At 41.1% G+C, this 20,486-nt stretch overlaps 1 protein-coding gene across 2 annotated transcripts; it reads left to right on the forward strand.

Annotated features, from left to right (window-relative positions):
- The first annotated feature begins 958 nt into the window (after nt 1–958).
- On the forward strand, nt 959–19,196 carry LOC122497399 (WD repeat and coiled coil containing). Of its 2 annotated transcripts, XM_043604440.1 has the most exons (4): nt 959–1,037; nt 10,749–12,597; nt 15,761–15,878; nt 17,186–19,196. In XM_043604440.1, exons 2-4 carry the CDS (start codon nt 10,768–10,770, stop codon nt 17,311–17,313), a joined length of 2,076 nt encoding a protein of 691 aa, XP_043460375.1. In that variant the 5' UTR covers nt 959–1,037; nt 10,749–10,767; the 3' UTR covers nt 17,314–19,196. The 2 variants fall into 2 exon arrangements, 1 of the variants encoding a protein (XP_043460375.1); XR_006301098.1 differs by lacking the exon at nt 17,186–19,196 and having other exon boundaries at nt 964–1,037; nt 10,749–12,730; nt 15,761–15,868.
- Nucleotides 19,197–20,486: the final 1,290 nt, after the last annotated feature.

Here is a 20,486-nt window from a genome sequence, read left to right on the forward strand (position 1 = left end):
GGGGACACAGTTAGTTACAGCATGGTTGATTCCTGCTGTGGAATGAATGAATAAGTTACAACTTAAGCTCCTCTTCCACGCCAGACCCTTCACCTCCACCCAAAAGAGTCCCAGGAATCTGGAAAGGTATCTTTGGAGGAGGTAACATTTGCTTGAAGAATGAATGGAACTTTAATTTTTCTCTCACTCATTGTTCCAAAAATCAGTGTGAAAGTATGATTCTGATAAATGGCACTGGAATATAAGCACGGGGAGAAAAACCTGAGTAAAGGCAGCCAGAGTGGGCCCTGAAAGTGTTCTTCTTCCATCCGCCCTACCCCCATTCTCCCAGGTGTTTAGGTAAGAGATTTTAGGTTATCAGCATCGCTGAAGTACCAAAACTGGATGTTTTGTTCAGGAAAGACGACGGTCAACTGTACTATGAGGGTCAGGATCTGAAATTCCCCATCGGCTGCTCCACGGCATGGCCCAGAGTCTCCAGGTGTGTAGCTGGTCTAAAGTCTGGTGTCACACTAGGTCCCTGGGCTATGGCCAGTAAGTGTAGAACAGGAGTTTGTAACTCGGACAGGTCTATGGACAGGCTTCAGTGAATGCACAATGTTTTGTGTACAGATAAGAACATTTTTCTGGGGAGATTTTATCACATTTTAAAAGAAGTCCTCAACACCTTCCCATTCCCCTGACCCCCATCTCCTCTCCAAAGTTAAGAAACCGTACTCTAGGGATCCTGTACCCCTTCTCAGACTAAGAGAATCGAGAAGTGAGGGAAGGCTCTACCCTTCTTGAGGGAGAAATTGTTGCTGGTTTACTGTAGATGGAGTTACACGAAAACTACAACTCCCAGAGATCCGTGCGGCAGTTCCAGAGCTTATTGGTCAGAGGGAAGGACCCTAACCAATAGGCAGAGGGCATTGTAGGGCTTGCCAAGTTACCGCTCACCTATCAGTGGCCTGGGAGCCGATACTTCCGGTATTCGCTCAGGGCTCCAGATCCGCAGGACCCGGGAGTCTTATTTTCTGTGGGCAGTCAGGCCAAAGGTATTGTTGTGTCCGTTCCTGCCTAAGCCTAGCTGGTTTTGGGAGGCTGTGGGTGGGCGGAGAGGGAGATGGAGGGGCCAGTACTTGTTGGGGAGTGGGGAGGAGACCCAGGAGTGCAGAGAGGATGGGGAGAATGGGAGTAGGGAACTCGCGTGCGAAGGGCTAGCGGCTGAGGATGAGCGAGGGGTGGCTTTAAACGTTTGAATATATTCCATGTGACTCATTAGTGATACTTGTGGGAATATATCCTAAAGAAGCCATCGGAAATGAAGAACATGTTTTATGCATAAAGACCCTTATCACAGAGTTATTTATGATAAGATAAAGTTGGCACAACCAGGTGTCTCGACAGTGAGGAAAAATGCGACTTCACTAAATGCATATTAAGTGGCTTTTTAAAATAATTTGTAGGGGCGCTTTGGGTGGCCCAGTCGGTTAAGCTGTCCCACTTCGGCTGAGGTCATGATCTCACAGTTTACAAGTTCGAGCCCCACGTGGGGCAGGCACTGTGCTGACACCTCAGAGCCCGGAGCCTGCTTCAGATTCTGTGTCTCCTTGTCTCCCTGCCCTTTCCCTGCTCTCACTCTGTCTCTCTCGCAAAAATAAATAAACATTTAAATAAATAAATAAATAAATAATTTATAAATTTTAAGTAACGTGGGAAAATGCTAATATATAATAAGTGAAAAAATCGTGATATGAAACTGTACAGTATGGTTGAAAATTTTTTAACCAAAACTACATAGAAAGAAAAAAAAGCCAGAGAGATGTCATAATTTTTTCCCTTTGGATGAATGGTTTTTCGTGAATTTAGCTTTTTACCTTTCCTGTGTGTTAATTTTTTTAAAAAGTGTGAAGAACTTGAAATTATTTTATAGTCGAAACACAACAAACAGAAAAACAAGTTGGAGGTTATGGTAGTTCTGTTTAAACCTACTGGAAATGGTCCAGTTTGCCTAAGCCCCTTGATTCTCACCATGAGTTGTCTTTAGAGATTAAAAACAAGAATTAAATGGTCATAGGCTGAGCAGCAGGTCCTGATTCTGACCATCTCTCCCCTGAACTAATAAAACAGTGGCTTTTCATTCCCTAAAACTCCCTGAAATCTTATAGTCTGAGGGTTGAGAGACTAACAAGTATACAGTTAGCATCAGGCAGAATTTAGATATTTTAAAGGATACAAAATAATTGGGGGACACCTAAAGGCTATTTCAACCTTTGTCCTCTTGGCTCTCTGATCTTTCACAGCCAGACTGTCCACTGCTTTGGCTTTAACTATCTACATTATGACAGTGACTCCCAAATCCTTAACCTCTGACTGCCTAAGGCACATTGCTGCCTATAGACATCTTAGATGAGGCAGATCTAATACAAAATTTCTTACCCTTCCAATGTTTGAAGCACACTCCGCCTTCTATATCTCTGATTAATGGTTCAACAGTTTCCTAAGCAAAAGTCTACATGTTATCCTCAATTCCCTTTTCTTCCTCACCACTCATATCCTACCTGATGTCATTATTTATTCAATCTGCATTAGAAATATCTCTGGAGGGGTGCCTTCGTGGCTCAGTAGGTTGAGGATCAGACTCTTGATTTCGCCTCAGGTCGTGATCCCAGGATAGTGGGATCGAGCCCTGCATTGGGCTCCATGGCCAGCGTTGAGCCTGCTTGTGATTCTCTCTTTCCCTCTGCCCCTCTCCCGCTTTCTCCCACTCTTGCTCTCTCTAAAAAAAGAAAAAGAAAAAACAAAGAAAGAAAGATCTCTTGAATCAGGTACTCTTTCTCTTCGGAAGTAGCTACAAACTTGGCTTACTTTCTCATTGTGAGAAATTCAAACTATCTCATGACTCCTCATTAAACTTATCAGCCTGGGGCGTCTGGGTGGCTCAGTTGGTTGGGTGTCCGACTTTGGCTCAAATCATGATCTCACAGCTCGTGGGTTCGAGCCCTGCATCAGGCTCTGTGCTGACAGCTCAGAGCCTGGAGCCTGCTTCGGATTCTGTGTCTCCTCTCTCTCTGCCCCTCCCCTGCTCATGCTCTGTGTATGTGTGTGTCTCTCTGTCTCTCAAAAATAAATAAACATTAAAAAAAAAAAAACAAAAAAACAGCCTTGTTCCTTGTCAGGTCCATCCTGTGCTTTGTCATGTGAATGTGTGCTGGTTCCTCCAAATTCCTCAGCATGCCCTTTATGATCAGGGATAGAAGGTTGGAAAGGTATATCAATCTCAGATAATTTAAAGACTGAAATACCTTGCTAAGACATTTGAAAGAACTTTTTTATATATGTAGACTATAGAGACAAAGTATTTGAGCAGAAGAACAAAATGCGCATAGCTGTGATTTTTTTTTTAATGTTTTATATATTTATTTTGAGAGAGGGAGAGAGAGAGAGAATCCCAAGCAGGCTCTGTGCTGCGAGTGCAGAGCCCAGTGTGGAGCTCAATCCCACGAACCATGACATGACCTGAGCTGAGATCAGGAGTCAAGATGGTTAACCGACTGAGCCACCCAGGTGCCCCTGACCATAGCTGTGATTTTTTAAAAAGATGATTCTACCCAATCATATAAAGCATCCAGGCTCTGTGGGAAGGAAGAGGCTGGTATCCAGAAGACTTCTTGTTCTAGCCTGCTAAAGAGGGAGAGGTGGTCAGGACCTAAACTAGCAATGGAGTACAAAGGATTGCAACAGATTTTTGTAATTTTTGCTAGGTTTTTGAGAAAAATGTGCCAAATTTCTTCTTGTTACCAAGGGTGAAAATATTAAAATTAATTCTTCTAAAAATGTTAGTAACATTATCATGTTTGTTTTTCTCTTATTTACAAATCCTTATTCTGTGCTACCCCTGGCCATATACACCCTCAATGACATTAGACTGAATTGGGTAGCCTAAAACATATATAAATTGCCTTTGATATAATTGGCCCATTAGGAATTTTCTCTGCCTAGGAAAATGTATCATGCATTATTTATCAATAAAAGTCTTTTAAAAGTGCATGAGTAGATATTAGAGGAAAACATATATTATCTTATATAAGACCAGTGGGCTAGAGATGGCAGTTTTCTTCATTAATAGTGACAAGGGACTTATTTTCCATTTAGCAAGCCACTACAGACCCACTTAATCTGACATCATGTGTAGAAGCATAGTAGACAATTCCTTCTTAGTAAAAGACTCTACAAACAAGGATAAGGCCAGCAAAGAGGCGTGAGAAATAACTTGCAGATGAGTTAAAAGCAAATCACCAGGCAGTTTGGTAGAGAATACGTTTCTGTGGATGTAGAGTCCAAAGACAACTTCTCAAGTTCTGTCTTTGACACATATTACTCAGTAAAACAGGATTGAAAAATGTCCACTGGGTTCAATGACATAGATGGCACTGGTGCCTTGGTGAAAGCTGTTTTAAAAAGGTGGTAATAGTGTCAATTTGGGGGGTTAAGAAGAGAGTGGTGAGGAGATGCCTGGCTGTGGCTCAGTCAGTGGAATGTGCTACTCTCGATCTTGGGGTTATGAGTTCAAGCCCCAGGTTGGGTATAGAGATTACTTAAAACAAAATCTTTGGGGTACCTGGGTGGCTGTCAGGTAAGCATCTGACTCTTGGCTTCCACTGTTTGTGAGATCGAGCCTCGTTTTGGGCTCTGCTTGCTGACAGTGCAGAACCTGCTTGGGATTTCTCTCTCCCTCTCTCAAAACAAACCAATGATGGGACGCCTGGGTGGCTCAGTCAGTTAAGTGTCTGACTTCGGCTCAGGTCATGTTCTCACAGTTCGTGAGTTCGAGCCTTGCGTCAGGCTCTGTGCTGACAGCTCAGAGCCTGGAGCCTGCTTCAGATTCTGTATTTCCCTGTCTCTCTCTCTCTCTACCCCTCCCTTGCTGATGCTCTCTTTCTCTCTGTCTCAAAAGTAAATAAACACTAAAAAAAAAAAAAAAAAGGCAATGAAAAACAAACAAAATAACAATAAAATCTTTAAAAAACTTTAAGAGTTAAACACAGTTCTTAAAGATTTTTTTGTTTAATGAATGCTAGTTTAATGAACAGTTTTACCAAGATAATTACAATTCATTTCTATCCCTGTGCTTTATATTTTTATTTAAATTTCACAAACTTCTGTTGGTCAAAAAGAATATAATGTTTTTTCATTAAGTTATTTAGCTAGTGTACTCTTTGTTAGTATTTATTTATAAATAATAATATTTTTAATATTTATTTGTTATCAATATAATAATATTGTTAATATTATTTATTATGCTACTCTGTTTCTCAATAAGTCAACTAGGTGAAAATTCTTGTTTTTTGTCCTAAAATTAATCTTTCACAGTCATTTATTGTTGCAACATTTTATTCTTGCAACCATTATTACACATACAAATATATATCAACTCACTGATAGAATTTTGAAATAGAATGTACCTGAAGGTACAATTTTTGCCCTTTAAATAAAGAATGCTTATCATATTTGTCTATATTTGAAAGTAAATACTTATTTAGATAAATTAGAATATCCAATTTATTCTCATTACTGCCTTATTCTTATCTGACCTTATGTATCTTAAATATGCGTGGACACACACATTCAGGGATGCTAGAAAATGACATTAAAGCATTAGGCTGTTCAGTTTTCCAAAGGCTAAAATCCAAGCCAAATAGATTTTGGCTGAATACAAAGGCAAAGCCAGCTTTTGATGCACTTGAACTTGAAGCTCACTACTAAAGCCACAGTAAACCAGGTTCTGTATATAAGATGATGCAAGGAAAGATTTTCATACTGTGGCACTGATACAGACTCTACATTATAATAATCACTCAAAATAAAGATGTTTTTTCCCCTGGAACTATCCTAGGAAGAAAATGTTTGATTGTTGTAAAATCCTGTGTTAATTTTATAAAATATAACAATTATATAAATGTATGATTTATTAACATTGTTTGATTATTTGTCGTCATGATTTAAATGACAAGTATGAGTTAAGACCTGGAAACTTGTGCTAATATGTATATGTAAACTATGGCTAATATGTATGGTTGCTTAACCTTTTTTTTTTTTTTTTTTTACCATATAGGAAATGAGAAATGCTATTATATGGCTGCATTAGGACTATATGGACCAGTAGGGGAGGGAAATATCTCTTAATATATATTCCCCCATTGTTTTGGTTGTTTTAAGAGGCTGGATTATTGGGGCACCTGGGTGACATAGTCACTCTTTTTTTTTTTTTTTTTCAATTTGAGAGGGAGCATGAGTCAGCCTGACTCTTAATTTCGGCTCAGGTCATGATCCCAGGGTGGTCAGATAGAGCCTTTGTTGGGCTCCGAGTTGAGTGGAGCCTGTTTAAGATTCTCTCTCTCTCTCTCTCTCTCTCTCTCTCTCTCTCTCTCCCCCCCTCTCTCTCCTTCTGCCCCTCTCTCTGACTCGCACTCTCTCTCAATTGAAAAAAAAAAAAAAAGAGGAGGGATTATTTAACAGACTTAGAAAGCATGTCCAAATATAGTCCAAAGAGGTTTACTTACAGTAGCATAAGAGCCTAAAGCAACAAAAATGTGATCACAACACAACCCCTGGCAATACTGTGACCCAATTAGAAACTCCTTTTATGATGTAATGGATACAGAGCATTCCATCTGAAAATACTTGACAGGCAAAGAAGTTAAGTTTTTAACTTAAGTCTCATTTTTACTCTCAAAGACCTTGTGTGTTAGTTGTGAAATGTGAGGTAGTACATGAAAGAGTAACTGGTAATTGCAGATAATAAACTGAAGATGTCACATGAGAGCTGTAGGCTGTAAGGCTATAGGAGTTAAGAGGAGGAAAGTATCAGATTTAGCAGGATGATTAAAGAAGACCCCTTGAAGAGATAGTAATTAAGCTGGGCCATCAGTTCCCCTGTCATTGATTGAGTGTTTTGAATGGGCCGAGTATTGTAACTATGAAGATGACCAACTAGAAATAAGACTGGAGGGATAGGAGGTCCGCAATGGGTAGGGGTTCGAATGCCCAACTGAGGAATTCAGACTTTATCCTTATAGGACAGTGCTGCCCAGCAGAACTTTCTTCAGTGATGGAGATGTTCTATTCTCCTCTGCCCAATGTGATAGCCACTAGCCACATGTGACTGTTGACCACTTGAAAAAGACTAGTGTGACTGAGGAACTGGTTTTTTATTTTAATTAAATTTGCAAAGCACATATGGTTAGTAGCTACTGTATTGAACAGTGCAGCTGTGGGCAGTAGGTAGTATCTGCCATTTTTTTTTTTTTTTTAATGTTTATTTGGTGGGGGAAAGGGAGAGAATCCCAAGCAGGCTCCTTGCTCAGCACAGAGCCTGACACAGGGCTCGATTCCACAACCCTCGATTCCATGTGAGATCATGATCTGAGCTGAAAATCAAGAGTCAGACACTTAACTGACTGAGCCACCCAGGTGTCCCGAATTTTGTTTTTAACATCTGCCAATTTTTAAGCTGATAAATGATATACTTAAAAGGATATTTTAAGACTGGTTTTGCACAAGATGGACTAGAGAAAGAAAGAGGTAGGGAAACCAAGTAGGAGGCAATTATTACAGCCAACTAGGTTTGCAGTAACAGCGATCTGATTCAGGATAGTGCTGGTGGGAATGATAAGAAGGACTGGGTTCAGGAACAGTTCTAAGAATTAATAAGACTTGGTCACCAACTGGGGCGCCTGGGTGGCGCAGTCGGTTAAGCGTCCCACTTCAGCCAGGTCATGATTTCGCGGTCCGTGAGTTCGAGCCCCGCGTCGGGCTCTGGGCTGATGGCTCAGAACCTGGAGCCTGTTTCCGATTCTGTGTCTCCCTCTCTCTCTGCCCCCTCCCCCGTTCATGCTCTGTCTCTCTCTGTCCCAAAAATAAATAAACGTTGAAAAAAAAATTAAAAAAAAAAAAAGACTTGGTCACCAACTGAGAAGGCAGGAGAGTAGTCAAATGGAGTCCTGAGTTTTTAGCCTGAGTGAATGTGAGAATGGCGATATCCATTAACAGAAATTGAGGAGCTGCTGTGGAGAGCAAAAAAGGCCTTTTTTTTTTTTCCTCTCATGCAGGTCCAGTTTGAAATGAATGTGGGCAGGGCTAATATCAGCCATAATGTGAAGCCTAACATATAATTGAATAGCATTGTAGCACAGCAGATCTGACAGTAATAAACAGAGGTAACAATTGAAAACACGAGAGTAGGTGACACTGGAAAGAAGGACATGTGAGAACAGTAATAGGGGCTGAGTACTAACTAAACTTGTGGACCCTATCCACATCTAGAAAAAAGTTGGGACACAAGCTGAATTCCCACCTATAGTGGAATCTTTGAGTACATTACGGCATACCTTGCAGCTACTAATGGGGCTACTTAAAAGATTGAGGAAGATCTGTTTGTTACTGACTTGAAAAAGTACCCGTGATTTAAAATAAATTAGTGAATAGTATGTAACATATGAGATCCCTGTGGTTATTGTTGGTCCTTTTTTAAAAACCCCTTCCTAATTTGGGGGCAGCTGCCCTTTGTGTGAGTGTTGGTGGGAAAGCAGAACCCCCGTCCCTTATGACAGAAGCCTTTGTGGGGACCCCTCTTCCTCCCCATCCTGGCAGCTAGAGCAGGACTTGGAAGCTAGGCCAAGCCAGTGGGAAGTTTCCCCCTGGACCCCTATTCGGAATCTTAAGCAATTGTTATCAAGTGAAGGGGCAGTGAAGTTAGATTCTCAGCCACTGATGTGTTGAGAGAGTGGTAGCCATGGTTTATTCCGTCTAGCTAGCCTCACTTGGTTTCTGCTTGTTTTTCTGATCCTGGTTCTTGAGATTTTTTTTTTTTACTTAAGTTAGCCAGAGTGGATTCTGTTGTTAGTACCCAGGAACTTTGACTTAAACCCCCTTTTTTTGTTTAAAAGAAAAAAAAAACTTAGCACATATACAATTCTTTTTTTTTTTTGGATAAGTTTCTTTAATGGTTTCAGAGGCTACACACCAAATTGTTAACAGTGCTTTTATCAAGGACTTGAGTTTGGGGAGGGGATGTGTTGGCATGGGGTAGGAGGAAACATTTCATTTTATTATAGAAACTTCTGGTTTGTCTCAATTTCATTGCAGTGAACATGTACTTCTTTAGTAATTTAAATTCCTTAAAAAAAAAAAAACAAAAACCTTAAGAATGAAAAAAATTGAAGATAATATTTCCCTAACCTACTTTGTATTCTTGCAAAAGATTGTTGCAAGGAGCAAATGTGATAGGGAATGTGAAAATGGTCTGAAAATTATTAAGTGCTATTTGAATATGGTGAAGTAGAAATAGCAACAGTGACTCTTTGAGTGTCATTTCGCTGAGGAGGTAAAAGCCATTTTGAAGGGAGTTGAGGAAATAAGTGCTAATAAAGGCAGAGATGTGAATATCAGTTAATGCTTGACTTGGCAGTGAAAGAAGAATAGAAATTAGATGGTGAAAGAGGTTTTTCTCAATATTTTAATTTGAGAAATTTTTAACTTAAAAGTTGAAAGTACCAGGAATATCAATATAGCCTCAATCTAGATTCAGGATTTATTAACATTTTGCTACATCTGTTTTATCTCTCTGTGTTTCTATATAAAATGTGTAGGGTTTGGTGTTTCTGATTTTAAAAAAAATTTTTTTTTACATTTATTTATTTTTGAGAAACAGAGTGAGACAAAACGTGAGTGAGGGAGGGGCAGAGAGAGAAGGAGACACAGAATCTGAAGCAGGCCCCAGGCTCCGAGCAAGGGGTCAGCACAGAGCCTGATGAGGGGCTCGAACCCACGAACTGTGAGATCATGACCTGAGACGAAGTCGGACACTCAACCGACTGAGCCACCCAGGTGCCCCTGGTGTTTCTGGATTTGGCTAAATTGTAGGCATCATGACACTTTACCCCAAATACTACAACATCATATTTTAACAGCAAGGACATTCTCCTACATGACCATAATACCGTGTTCACACTTAAGATTAAGAACTCTAAGGCTCCTGGGTGGCTCATTTGGTTAAGCATCTGACTCTTGATTTCAGCTCAGGTCATGATCTCATGGTTCATGGGTTAGAGCCCCACGTGGGGCTCTGTGCTGACAGAGCAGAGCCTGCTTGGGATTCTCTCTCTCCTCTCTCTCTGCTCCTCCCCCGCTTGCACACACTCTCTCAAAATAAATAATAAACGTTTTTTTAAAAAGAAAATAACTCCACAGTATCTCCTAATATCTATTGCATATTCAAATTTCTCCAATTCTAAAAATATTTTTTTTTAATAGAAAATTTTATTTCCGGGGCACCTGGGTGGCTCAGTCGGTTAAGCATCTGACTTCTATTTGGGTCATGATCTCGAGGTTCCTGGGTTTGAGCCCCACATCTGGCTCTGTGCTGACAGCTCAGAGCCTGGAGCCTGCTTTGGATTCTGTGTCTCCCTCTTTCTCTGCCCCTCCCCCACTTGCACTCTGTCTCTGTCTCTCTCTCTCTCAAAAATAAACAAACATTAAAAAGAAAGTTTTATTTCCTCAATTCAAGAGCTGATCAAAGTTTATATGTTACATCTGCTTGTTATGGCTCAGTCATGTCTTTTAATCTGTCACATGCCTTTGACCTTTTATCCCCTTGAAATATTGACCTGTGAGAGGCCTAAGCCAATTGTCTTATAAAATGTCCTACGTTTTGGATTTGTCTGATTATAGTCTCATGGTAAAACTTTCCTTCTTAATGATTTCAGATACCCTTTATCAAAGAGGATGGAGTTGGGAAAAGGAAGACTTCTCAGGACTGGGCTGAATGCGTTGTATCAGGCAGTACACCCACTTCATGGCCTTGTCTGGACTAATGGGAACCAGGTAGTCCTGACTGATTTACAGCTTCACAGTGGAGAGGCCAGGTTTGGGGACTCAGAGGTCATTGGACAGTTTGAACATGTGTATGGAGTGTCTTGGGCCCCACCTGGCACAGCTGACATGCCTGCTCTGCTCGCTGTGCAGCACAAGAAGCGTGTCATTGTGTGGCAGCTGTGTCCCAGCAGTACGGGGACGAACAAACGGCTGATGTCTCAGACCTGTGAGATTAGAGAATCACTCCCTGTCCTTCCCCAGGGCTGTGTGTGGCATCCAGAAAGTGCTGTCCTGGCTGTGTTGACGGCGCAGCGTGTCTCCGTTTTCCACAGTGTTCACTGCGACAGTTCCCGGGTGAACGCGGACATTGACACCCAGGGCCTCATTCACTGTGCGTCTTGGACCCAGGATGGCCAGAGGCTGGTGGTGGCAGCTGGCAGCAGCCTGCATTCCTACATTTGGGACAGTGCTCAGAAGACTCTTCGCAGGTGCTCCTTCCACCCAGTGTTTGATGTGGACAGCTCTGTGCGCTCCATCAGAGCCACCGTGGACTCACAGGTCGCTGTAGCCACTGAGCTCCCACTAGATAAGATCTGTGGCTTAAATGCATCTGAAATCTTTGATGTTCCACCTAGCGGTGAAGACCCTTGTCTGTGTACTTTCCCGGTTATTGATGAAGTACCCACCACGGGTAAGGGGGCAGTTGCTTCTAAAACAAGTGTTGAAACATCCGTTTCTCCCCTTTCTTCCTTTTCAGATCCTCTGGATCTAACTCATATGCATTTCAATACGTCAAAGTCTGAGGGTAGTTCTCTTATTTGTCTAAGAAAAAAAGACTACTTGACAGGAACTGGCATGGATTCTTCACATCTGGTCCTTGTGACCTTTGAGAAGGAGGTTACACAGACCAGAAAAGTCACCATTCCAGGCATTCTTGTTCCTGATCTAATAACATTTGATCTTAAAGCTCAGGTGGTAGCAGTGGCTTCTAATACTTCCAATATAATTTTTATCTATTCTGTCATCCGATCGTTTATACCAAACATCCAGCAGATTCAACTTGAGAAAAGTGAAAGACCAAAAGGTATGTGTTTCTTGACAGATAAGTTATTATTAATTTTGGTTGGAAGACAAAAATCCACTGATTCAGCTTTTCTTCCTTCTTCAAAGACTGATCAGTATATCATTCGTTTGATTGTTAGAGAAGTAACATTGGAAAAAGAATTGCCAGTAACGTCGAGTGAAAACCAGAGTGGATACTCTACTTTCAGTACTCCATTAAGTAAAATAGACAGAAAAAAGCTACTTGAAAGTCTTTCCCCAGATTTGTGTCACCAAAACAGAGGGCTCTGCACATCTGACAGCCGTAGTCAATGCGAAAGGCCTGGAAGAACCCTTATTGAAGAAATCAGGAGCCCTCCAAGCAGTATCTGTGATGGCTCCATAGCTCTCAGAACTCTAGATGCTGAGCCCGTTAACCGCTCAGTAACACCACCCAGGTCCAGCAGCACACCAGACCACACCAGCGCTCCGGAACCTCCTAATTTGCCTCAAAGCAAGAACTCACAGAAGGAGAAGGAAACTTACCGACTGTCTAAGGAAATGGAAATTTTGTCTAGGACCCTGACTGAAGTGCAGCGATGTCTTTCTGAACTCACAGACGCTCTGCATAATGGGAAGAAGTCCTCTCCTGTGTATCCACTGTCTCGGGATCTGCCTTACGTGCACATCACTTACCAGGTAACTTCTCCTTTGAGGAGCTACCACTATACAGAAAAGCTCCTGCAGCCAGTGGGTACTGCAAGAAAAATCCACTGATGAGGAAGATGGTGCTCTAGCCGAACTTCACTGAACTGGGCATGTTATGTCACAGGCAAGTTGTAATACCTTTCTGGGTTGGTTGGCTGCCAGCCAGACGGGCACACATACCAGTGTATAGTGTGATCGTATCACATGCATGCTGTAAAATATGAATGACGGTACTCATTCTGGCAATTTCTGTTTAGGAAAAAAAAGAGTTTTCCTTATTGTGCCATCTTATGGGAGACTTTTCCTTATGCGTTGCAGAGAGAAAGGTCCATTTTAAAAAAAATGTAATGCGTATGCAAACATTACACGAATGGGATTATAGCCTACCTGTTTTTTTGTTGTTGTTTTTTTTTTTTGTTTGTTTGTTTGTTTGTTTTTTTCAACGTTTATTTTATTTTTGGGACAGAGAGAGACAGAGCATGAACGGGGGAGGGGCAGAGAGAGAGGGAGACACAGAATCGGAAACAGGCTCCAGGCTCCGAGCCATCAGCCCAGAGCCCGACGCGGGGCTCGAACTCACGGACCGCGAGATCGTGACCTGGCTGAAGTCGGACGCCCAACCGACTGCGCCACCCAGGCGCCCCTAGCCTACCTGTTTTTATCACGAACACTTTCTTTCTCCATTGAACTTGGCCCTGCCCCCTGCCATAATTCACTTTATGGCAGCTTACTGTGGTTCTCTCCATATTTTAGTTCATAACTCATATAATCGTACACACTTCTTTGTATCTATAGGCCTATATGCGGGGCTGATGGTTTGTCATTGTTTTACAAAAATGGAGTCGTAAGTTGCGCTCTTCACGCTGAGAGGACGCTGCTTATTGAGGTGGTCCATTGTTGATAGGCGTTCACGTTGCCTTTACTTCTTCACTTCTTCAGTCACTCCAAGCAGGGCTCTCGTCACTCCAAGCAGGGCTCTCGTCGTACTCTTTTATGTATCTATTTGTATTCCTACTTTTATTTCTGTTGGGTTGGTTCCCAGAAGTAGAAGCGCAAATTTGAAAAGTACATATACATTTCTACTTTTAATACAGTTGCCAGATTGCCTTTCAGAGATTTTTTACTAAATGTATCATCATATGCCCACTCTCAACCTATGAGACTTCCTGTTCCTCACATCCTTACCAATCTGATAAGTGTGAAGTGCTTTTTACTTTCATTCATTTGTATTTCCTTTACTGTTAGTGAACTTGAGTATGTCTTTCATGGTTTTTGGCCCGCTGAATATGAACTGCCTATTGTTCATTTTTTTTTCCTGTTGAGTTATCAGTTTATAAGAGTTTTTTGCTTATTATAGAAATTAACATACATGCAATAGTCTAGATTTGGTTGCATTGTTTTATTATATTAGTTTTTACATTTAAATTTTTAATCTTCCATTACATTTTGGTGTGTGGTCCACTTTTATTTTCTGAGAGATAACCAATTGTGCTAGGAGCTTTATTAAAAATCTATCTTTCGATGGGGTGCCTGGGTTGCTCAGTCAACTCTTGCTTTCAGCTCAGGTCATGACCTTGTGGTTCATGAATTCAAGCCCCACGTAAGGCTCTGCACTGACAGCACAGAGCCTGCTTGAGATTCTCTCCCTTTCTCTCTGTCCCTACCCCACTTGTGTGTGCTCTCTCTCACGCTCTCTCTGTCAAAGATAAATAAGTAAACATTAAAAAAAAAAATACATCTTTCAGGGGCCTGGCTAACTCAGTAGGTGGAGTATGCAACTCTTGATCTCAGGGTCCTGAGTTCAAGCCCCACGTTGGCATAGAGCTTAATTTAAAAAAGAATCCATCTTTAATCCCACTGAACTTGATCTAACACATTTGTCATATATAAACTTATATGTACTGGGATCTAATTCTGAATTCTCCATATTGTAACTACTATAATGCTGATCTCTTTATCTAGAACTTTACCAATATCACACTGATTTGATTGTGGACTTTTATATCTTCATTTTAAAAGATATTTGCAGAAAGTTGGTATCGAAATCATTGATAAGTAATATGTAAGTTATTATCTAATAGTTAAGAGAGGTCTTTTAATTAGTTTTTAAAAAAATTTTTTAATGTTTATTTATTTTTGAGAGAGAGAGAGAGAGAGAGCATGAGTGGCGGGAGAGGTACAGAGAGAGAGAGGGAGACACAGAATTTGAAGCAGGCTCCAGGCTCTGAGCTGTCAGCACAGAGCCCGCATGGGGTTTGAACTCATGAACTGTGAGATCATGACCTGAGCCGAAGTCTGATGCTCAACTGACTGAGCCACCAAGGCGCCCCTCAATTAGTTTTTTCTTAAAACTACTACTCTTGGACCAACTCAAAAGTATAGGTTTGGTTTTTGTTTCTTTATTTTTAATGTTTATTTTGAGGGGGAGGGGGTAAGGAGAGAATTCTAAGCAGTCTCTGTGCTGTCAGTGCCGAGCGGGCTTGATCTTATGACCATGAGATCATGACTGGAGCCGAGACCAAGAGTCAGACAGTTAACTGACTGAGCCATCCAGGCACCCCAGGATGTAGGTTTTTAAAAGAACCAAAGAATAGTTTAAAATAATTAAAATTTTTTATTATGAAAAATTGTAAACATAAAGAAAGACTAAATAACGAAATCTTTTACACCTATCATCTGGATTTAACTCTTGTTAATATTTTGCCATATGGCTTCATTTTTTTTTAAATTTTTCTTTTAAATCTTTATTTATTTTTGAGAGAGAGACAGCAGACTCCAGGCTCTGAGCTGTCAGCACAGAGCCTGACGCAGGGCTCGAACTCACGAACCGTGAGATCGTGACCTGAGCCAAAGTCAGCCACCCAACCAGCTGAGCCACCCAGGCACCCCTATTGCTTCATTTTTTTTTTTTTTTAACAATTTCCTAAAATACTTTAAGTAGGGATGTCATGGTATTTAAGCCATAAATATTTTGGGATCGAATCTTTTTGTTATGTTAAATAATGTAGCCAAAATCTCCTTATTTACAACTGGTTTAGTTAGACTAATAGTAAATAGGATTTAAAAAAAAACTACTTACACATTCTAGTTTTAAGAAATGTTAACTTTGTTGCTTCTGCAATCAGTTTAACAACTTTTATTTTTATATCTGAAGAAATCTCATTATGTAGGTCCTGTTGTTGAAAAAAGAGCTGTGCTTCTCTGCAATGGCAAACTAAGGCTCAGTACAGTTCAGCAGACTTTTGGCCTCTCTCTTATTGAAATGCTCCATGGTAGGTAAAATTCAGAAATTGACTCTACCCCACACCCCCTCCCTCTACCATTTTTTGTTTTGTAACTTTGTAATTTTCATTGATGACGAACCACTCAGCGGTTCACTAGATAATTAGGTATTGTTAATTGTCTACTATATACCCAAGGCTATAGAAAATATGGGTTCTGCCCTTAAGGAACTTACATATATATTCTAGCTGGAAGACCTAAATGTACACAGGAAAAAACTAGAAAAGAGTTACAAAGCAATGTATAATAGCTGCAAAGAAATGACATAAAAACCTCATATATACCTGTTACACTAAACATAAAGGTCATAGCAGCATTTCTTAAAGGAGGTGTCATTTCAATAGGGAGCAAACATGTGGATGTGAAGGCCATTCCCAAATGCCAGAGGACTGAGTCATACCCGTACCATCAGGTGCACAGGATGGTTTTTTTATGCCTCATTCTTTTAATGGAAGCCACCACCACATTGAACATGGAATTTGTTTCATTTTTTTCTCCCCCTTAATATGTCAGCATCAGCTTTTTCCTGTTTTGACACATGCATCTGTGATATGACATCATAATTGTCATTTGTCCTGGGTGGGGTTAATATTCCATTCTGGGTGTACCATATTGTACTTTGCCATATTTTCTTTGGCATTTAAGTGGTTTCCAATTTTCGGCATCATCAATAGCACTAATAAAGACCTCTCTGCATATTTTACATGTTGTTTTTGGAAAGTGTAGATTTTCAGAAGTGAAATTTTCAGAAGTGAGGCACAGTACATCTGAAAGAACCAGAGAAGGTCACAGGCTTGTGTTATGCTATTGGCCCTAGGTTACCCCAGAACAAACCATTCAGGATTATCTGGACCATTCTAGTCTATCTGCAGTCGGCTCAGCCTCCTAAGCTGTCTAGAGGTTGGTATGAACTTAAAGAATAAAGCTTCCTCCAGAGAGTAACTGTTCCCACCTTCACATAGTTTCTGGAGAAATTGCTTACGAGCGTGTAGATAGGGACGCTCCACACACAACCCCTAACAACGTGGGCACTACATGCACACTCATATGCATAGCACGAAGTGATAAATGCCTAGCCTGGGTAAAAGTGGATGTCCCCTAGCTATGCCTAAGTCATCAATGACCTCACCCTAAGTAGGACTCAGTCCTTCCAGCTTCCCATTCCCATCCGTGTGATAATCAGGTTCAGTATTACCAACTACTGGATTCTTACTCTCAAAAAAGTATTTGTCTTATTTTTCTTTAAAGAATAAGATGAGATATTCTAAATTACATATGTGTTTATTTCACTTTGCAGACTCACACTGGATCCTTCTCTGTGCTGATAGCGAAGGCTTCATCCCGTTAACTTTCACAGCCACTCAGGAAATAACCATAAGAGATGGCAGCTCAAATGTCTTCAGAGACTCTGCCTCAGAGTCTTAATCCTGGTCCTTCTCTCGAAGTCTATAGAGAGCTTAGTGTCCAAAGTGTAGATGCCACCAGTTGTCCCACCCATTTAGGCAGTATGGCCTGATGCCTTTTTTTTTTTTTTTGAGAGAGAGAGAGAGAGAGAGAGAGAGAATCCCAAGCAGGCTCTGCTGCTGTCAGCGCACAGCCCGACACAGGGCCCAAACCCACAAACCGTGAGATCATGACCTGAGCCGAAGTCAAGAGTTGGGCTCTCAACCAACAGAGCCACCCTGGTGCCCTGGCCTGATACTTGTTTGCAGAGTTATTTGCTGCATAGCTTTTCAGATGAGGCCATTACAGACAAGATCTGTCTTCCACCATGGACTCTTCCCAGCTGGGATTTGCATTGTCGCTCAGAAGTGAAGCACGTGCCATGGTTGGCTTGGCCACTTGCCCCCCATTTCCCCCAGGCTGAGGCTCACTGCTCTGTAGCAGAGCTCAGTCTTTGTTAGATGGCTCAAAAAGTGGTTGTTTATGTATTCATGACCGTGTGGTTTTGTCTAAGGGCAGAATTCCCAGAACAAAACAATATTATGGTGCCATATGGATTGTGTTTTATGGTTTCTCTGAGGCTTTCTGTCCTTTGCCCAAAACCGTTAAAGCTGTCTTAGAAGCACTTAAAAGGTACTTCGGCATTGTTATAGATCATTTCCTTGGCTGATGAGAGCAAGAGGTACCAGAGAACATATGCTCCAGCATGTCCTGTTTACCCCAAACCAGCAGGAATCAGCAGAGCTCAAAAGAAGACCAAAAAAATCAACTGACTTCTGTGCCCAGCGCTACCTAGAACAGGAAGTCGTTCTGATGTTGGCTGGACCTGCCAGGATTTAAACCTAACTCTCTTGCTTCCTTAAAAAATTCTGGCTAACTATGGTCTAGATACTCCTAAAAACTAGTCCTAGCAGATTTCAAATGAAATTTCAAATGCTGTGATCCCTCTGGACCCCACCTGAGCGTGTGCGCGTGTCAATAGTGCAATGCCTAGCACAGAGGTCAGAGGCGTGATTCTATGCTGTCGCTCCTCCTGATTTTCTCCCTGAAATGCTTCACCCCCCATCCCCCAGTTTGGGGATCATAAAAATGTCCTGTTTTTCTCCCAGTACACTCCCTTAGTTACATTGTCACTTTAATTTTGATGTTTTTCTTTTCCCTCCATTCAGGTCTTAGAGACCAGCACGGAGTCTGTGAGAGAAAGTAGTTCAGAAAATGGGAAATTTCACTGAATCTAAGGTGGGTAGAAGTACGAGCTTATTATAATTACGGGCTCAAGTGCCACCTTAGTAAAGGGGAAAGAGCCCTGACTGCAACTTCAGATAGACACATCACCTCTCACGCAGAATCATAAATTTCAGTGACGGCAGCACAACAGATTGATGGCTGTGTGCCTAGTCAGGGCACATCTGCAGATAAATTGTTTCAGCCATAGAGGTTCCATTAGCACATATGCATCTTTCTCCCCACTTTCCTTTAAAATTGTCTGGAAAGAAAGATTTTGTGCCCTTGGGGACTTCTGTCTGTCTGTTACCCTTTATGAAGATGGAGCTGGGATAAGAAAGAAGCGAGGGCCCATTTTGTGGTTCAGATGCATTAGGCAGCTGCTGGGATAATGGAAGCGGAGGCTGCTGGTCTGTAATCAGTAGCCTGAGAGCAGTGGCTGAGGACAGTCTGAGGCCTGGCTGCATTTGCAGAGGAAGTGTCTGCATGGGATGAAAGTACACTATTATGAAGCCTGCAGAGGGGGCCTGGGGACCCTGTAGTAAGATCAATGTGGGTGCCTCAAAGTATATGTTATGTTCACCATTTCCCTGGTCAGAGTCCTGTAAATGAGTCAATAAAATCACTAATGGCTGATGCGACTGTTGTGAATGTTTTGATGGTATTTTCTTTGTGATTATTGCCGGTATAAAGAAAAGTTCTTGATTTTTTGTTTGTGGATGTTGTCTCTGTATTTCTTCTGGCGGACAGTCTGGCATATAAATTATTTATTTCTTTATCACAAATCTGATTCCATGACAACTCTCCTACGAAAGACGTCTCCTTGGCCTTTGCTATTATTATAGTCATTGGAACAATAGAAGATAATCCAGTACTTGCTGGCTTTAGAAACAGGGAGAGAAGAGTTGTCATCTTTTAACTATTGTTCAATGTCATGTTGAGAATATTTTGCATAAGGAAAGGCATTCTTTACAAATCTTCGTGCCCAATTTTTTCTGAATTTTGTACAGGTATTTATTATTTGATACACGCAATAGATGTGAAGTATAGGAAGGCTTAATAATAAAATGAACCACCCACCACCTAATGTAAGAACCAGAACATTACTAGAAACCATTCTGGATCCTTCTCCGTAGAGACAGTTCCACCCCAGAGGTAACTAATGTCTTGATTGTTGTAATTATCATTTCCTCATTCCTTGTCTTTTTCACCACAACCACATGTACACATTGCCCTAAACAATAGTCTGTATTTCCCCTTGTTTTGGAGCTTTATACAACGGCATTATATTATAGCATATAGTCTTCTGCAACTTTCACATTTATTTCTTTAATCAACATCCTGTTGGGTACTTGAGGGGAATCCTCTTTCTCTCTGTGTAGCTTACTCCTCTACAATACTCTGTCCTGCAAACTCTAGCCACTTTGGTCTCCCCAAACTCACCTTCTCAGCTCAGAGTCCTCTGGGCTCCAAATGGTGCTCTACACGGTCATCTGGGAACCCTCAAGGCAATCCCTAAGATCGCCTCATTTGTTTCCCATCTCTCAGAGATTCTTCCTTCATTGCCTCATGCCCAGTGTCTTGAAAACTTATTTCATATATGCAGACCAGTCGTTTTTAATCGCTTCAACTGAGAGGCTGGATCTGGTCTTTACTACTCCATCATGGCCAAGAGCAAGTCTTTCCACATCTTGTTCATTTATTTCTAGGTACTTTATATTTTTTGTTGCTACTGTTTAAAAATTATGTTCTATAACTGTTGCTGGAATATAAAAATGTAATTTTGTTAATTCTATGTCCAGCTACCTTGCTGTGCTCTCTTATTCTAATAATGTATCTGTAGGTCCTTTTGGGTTTTCTAAATAGGTAATCATATCATTTATAAATAATGGCAATTTTGTTTCTTCCTTTCTAATTATTACACTGTTATC

This window comes from Prionailurus bengalensis, chromosome A3 (assembly GCF_016509475.1).
Source record: "Prionailurus bengalensis isolate Pbe53 chromosome A3, Fcat_Pben_1.1_paternal_pri, whole genome shotgun sequence".
In the NCBI taxonomy this organism is placed as follows: domain Eukaryota; kingdom Metazoa; phylum Chordata; class Mammalia; order Carnivora; family Felidae; genus Prionailurus; species Prionailurus bengalensis.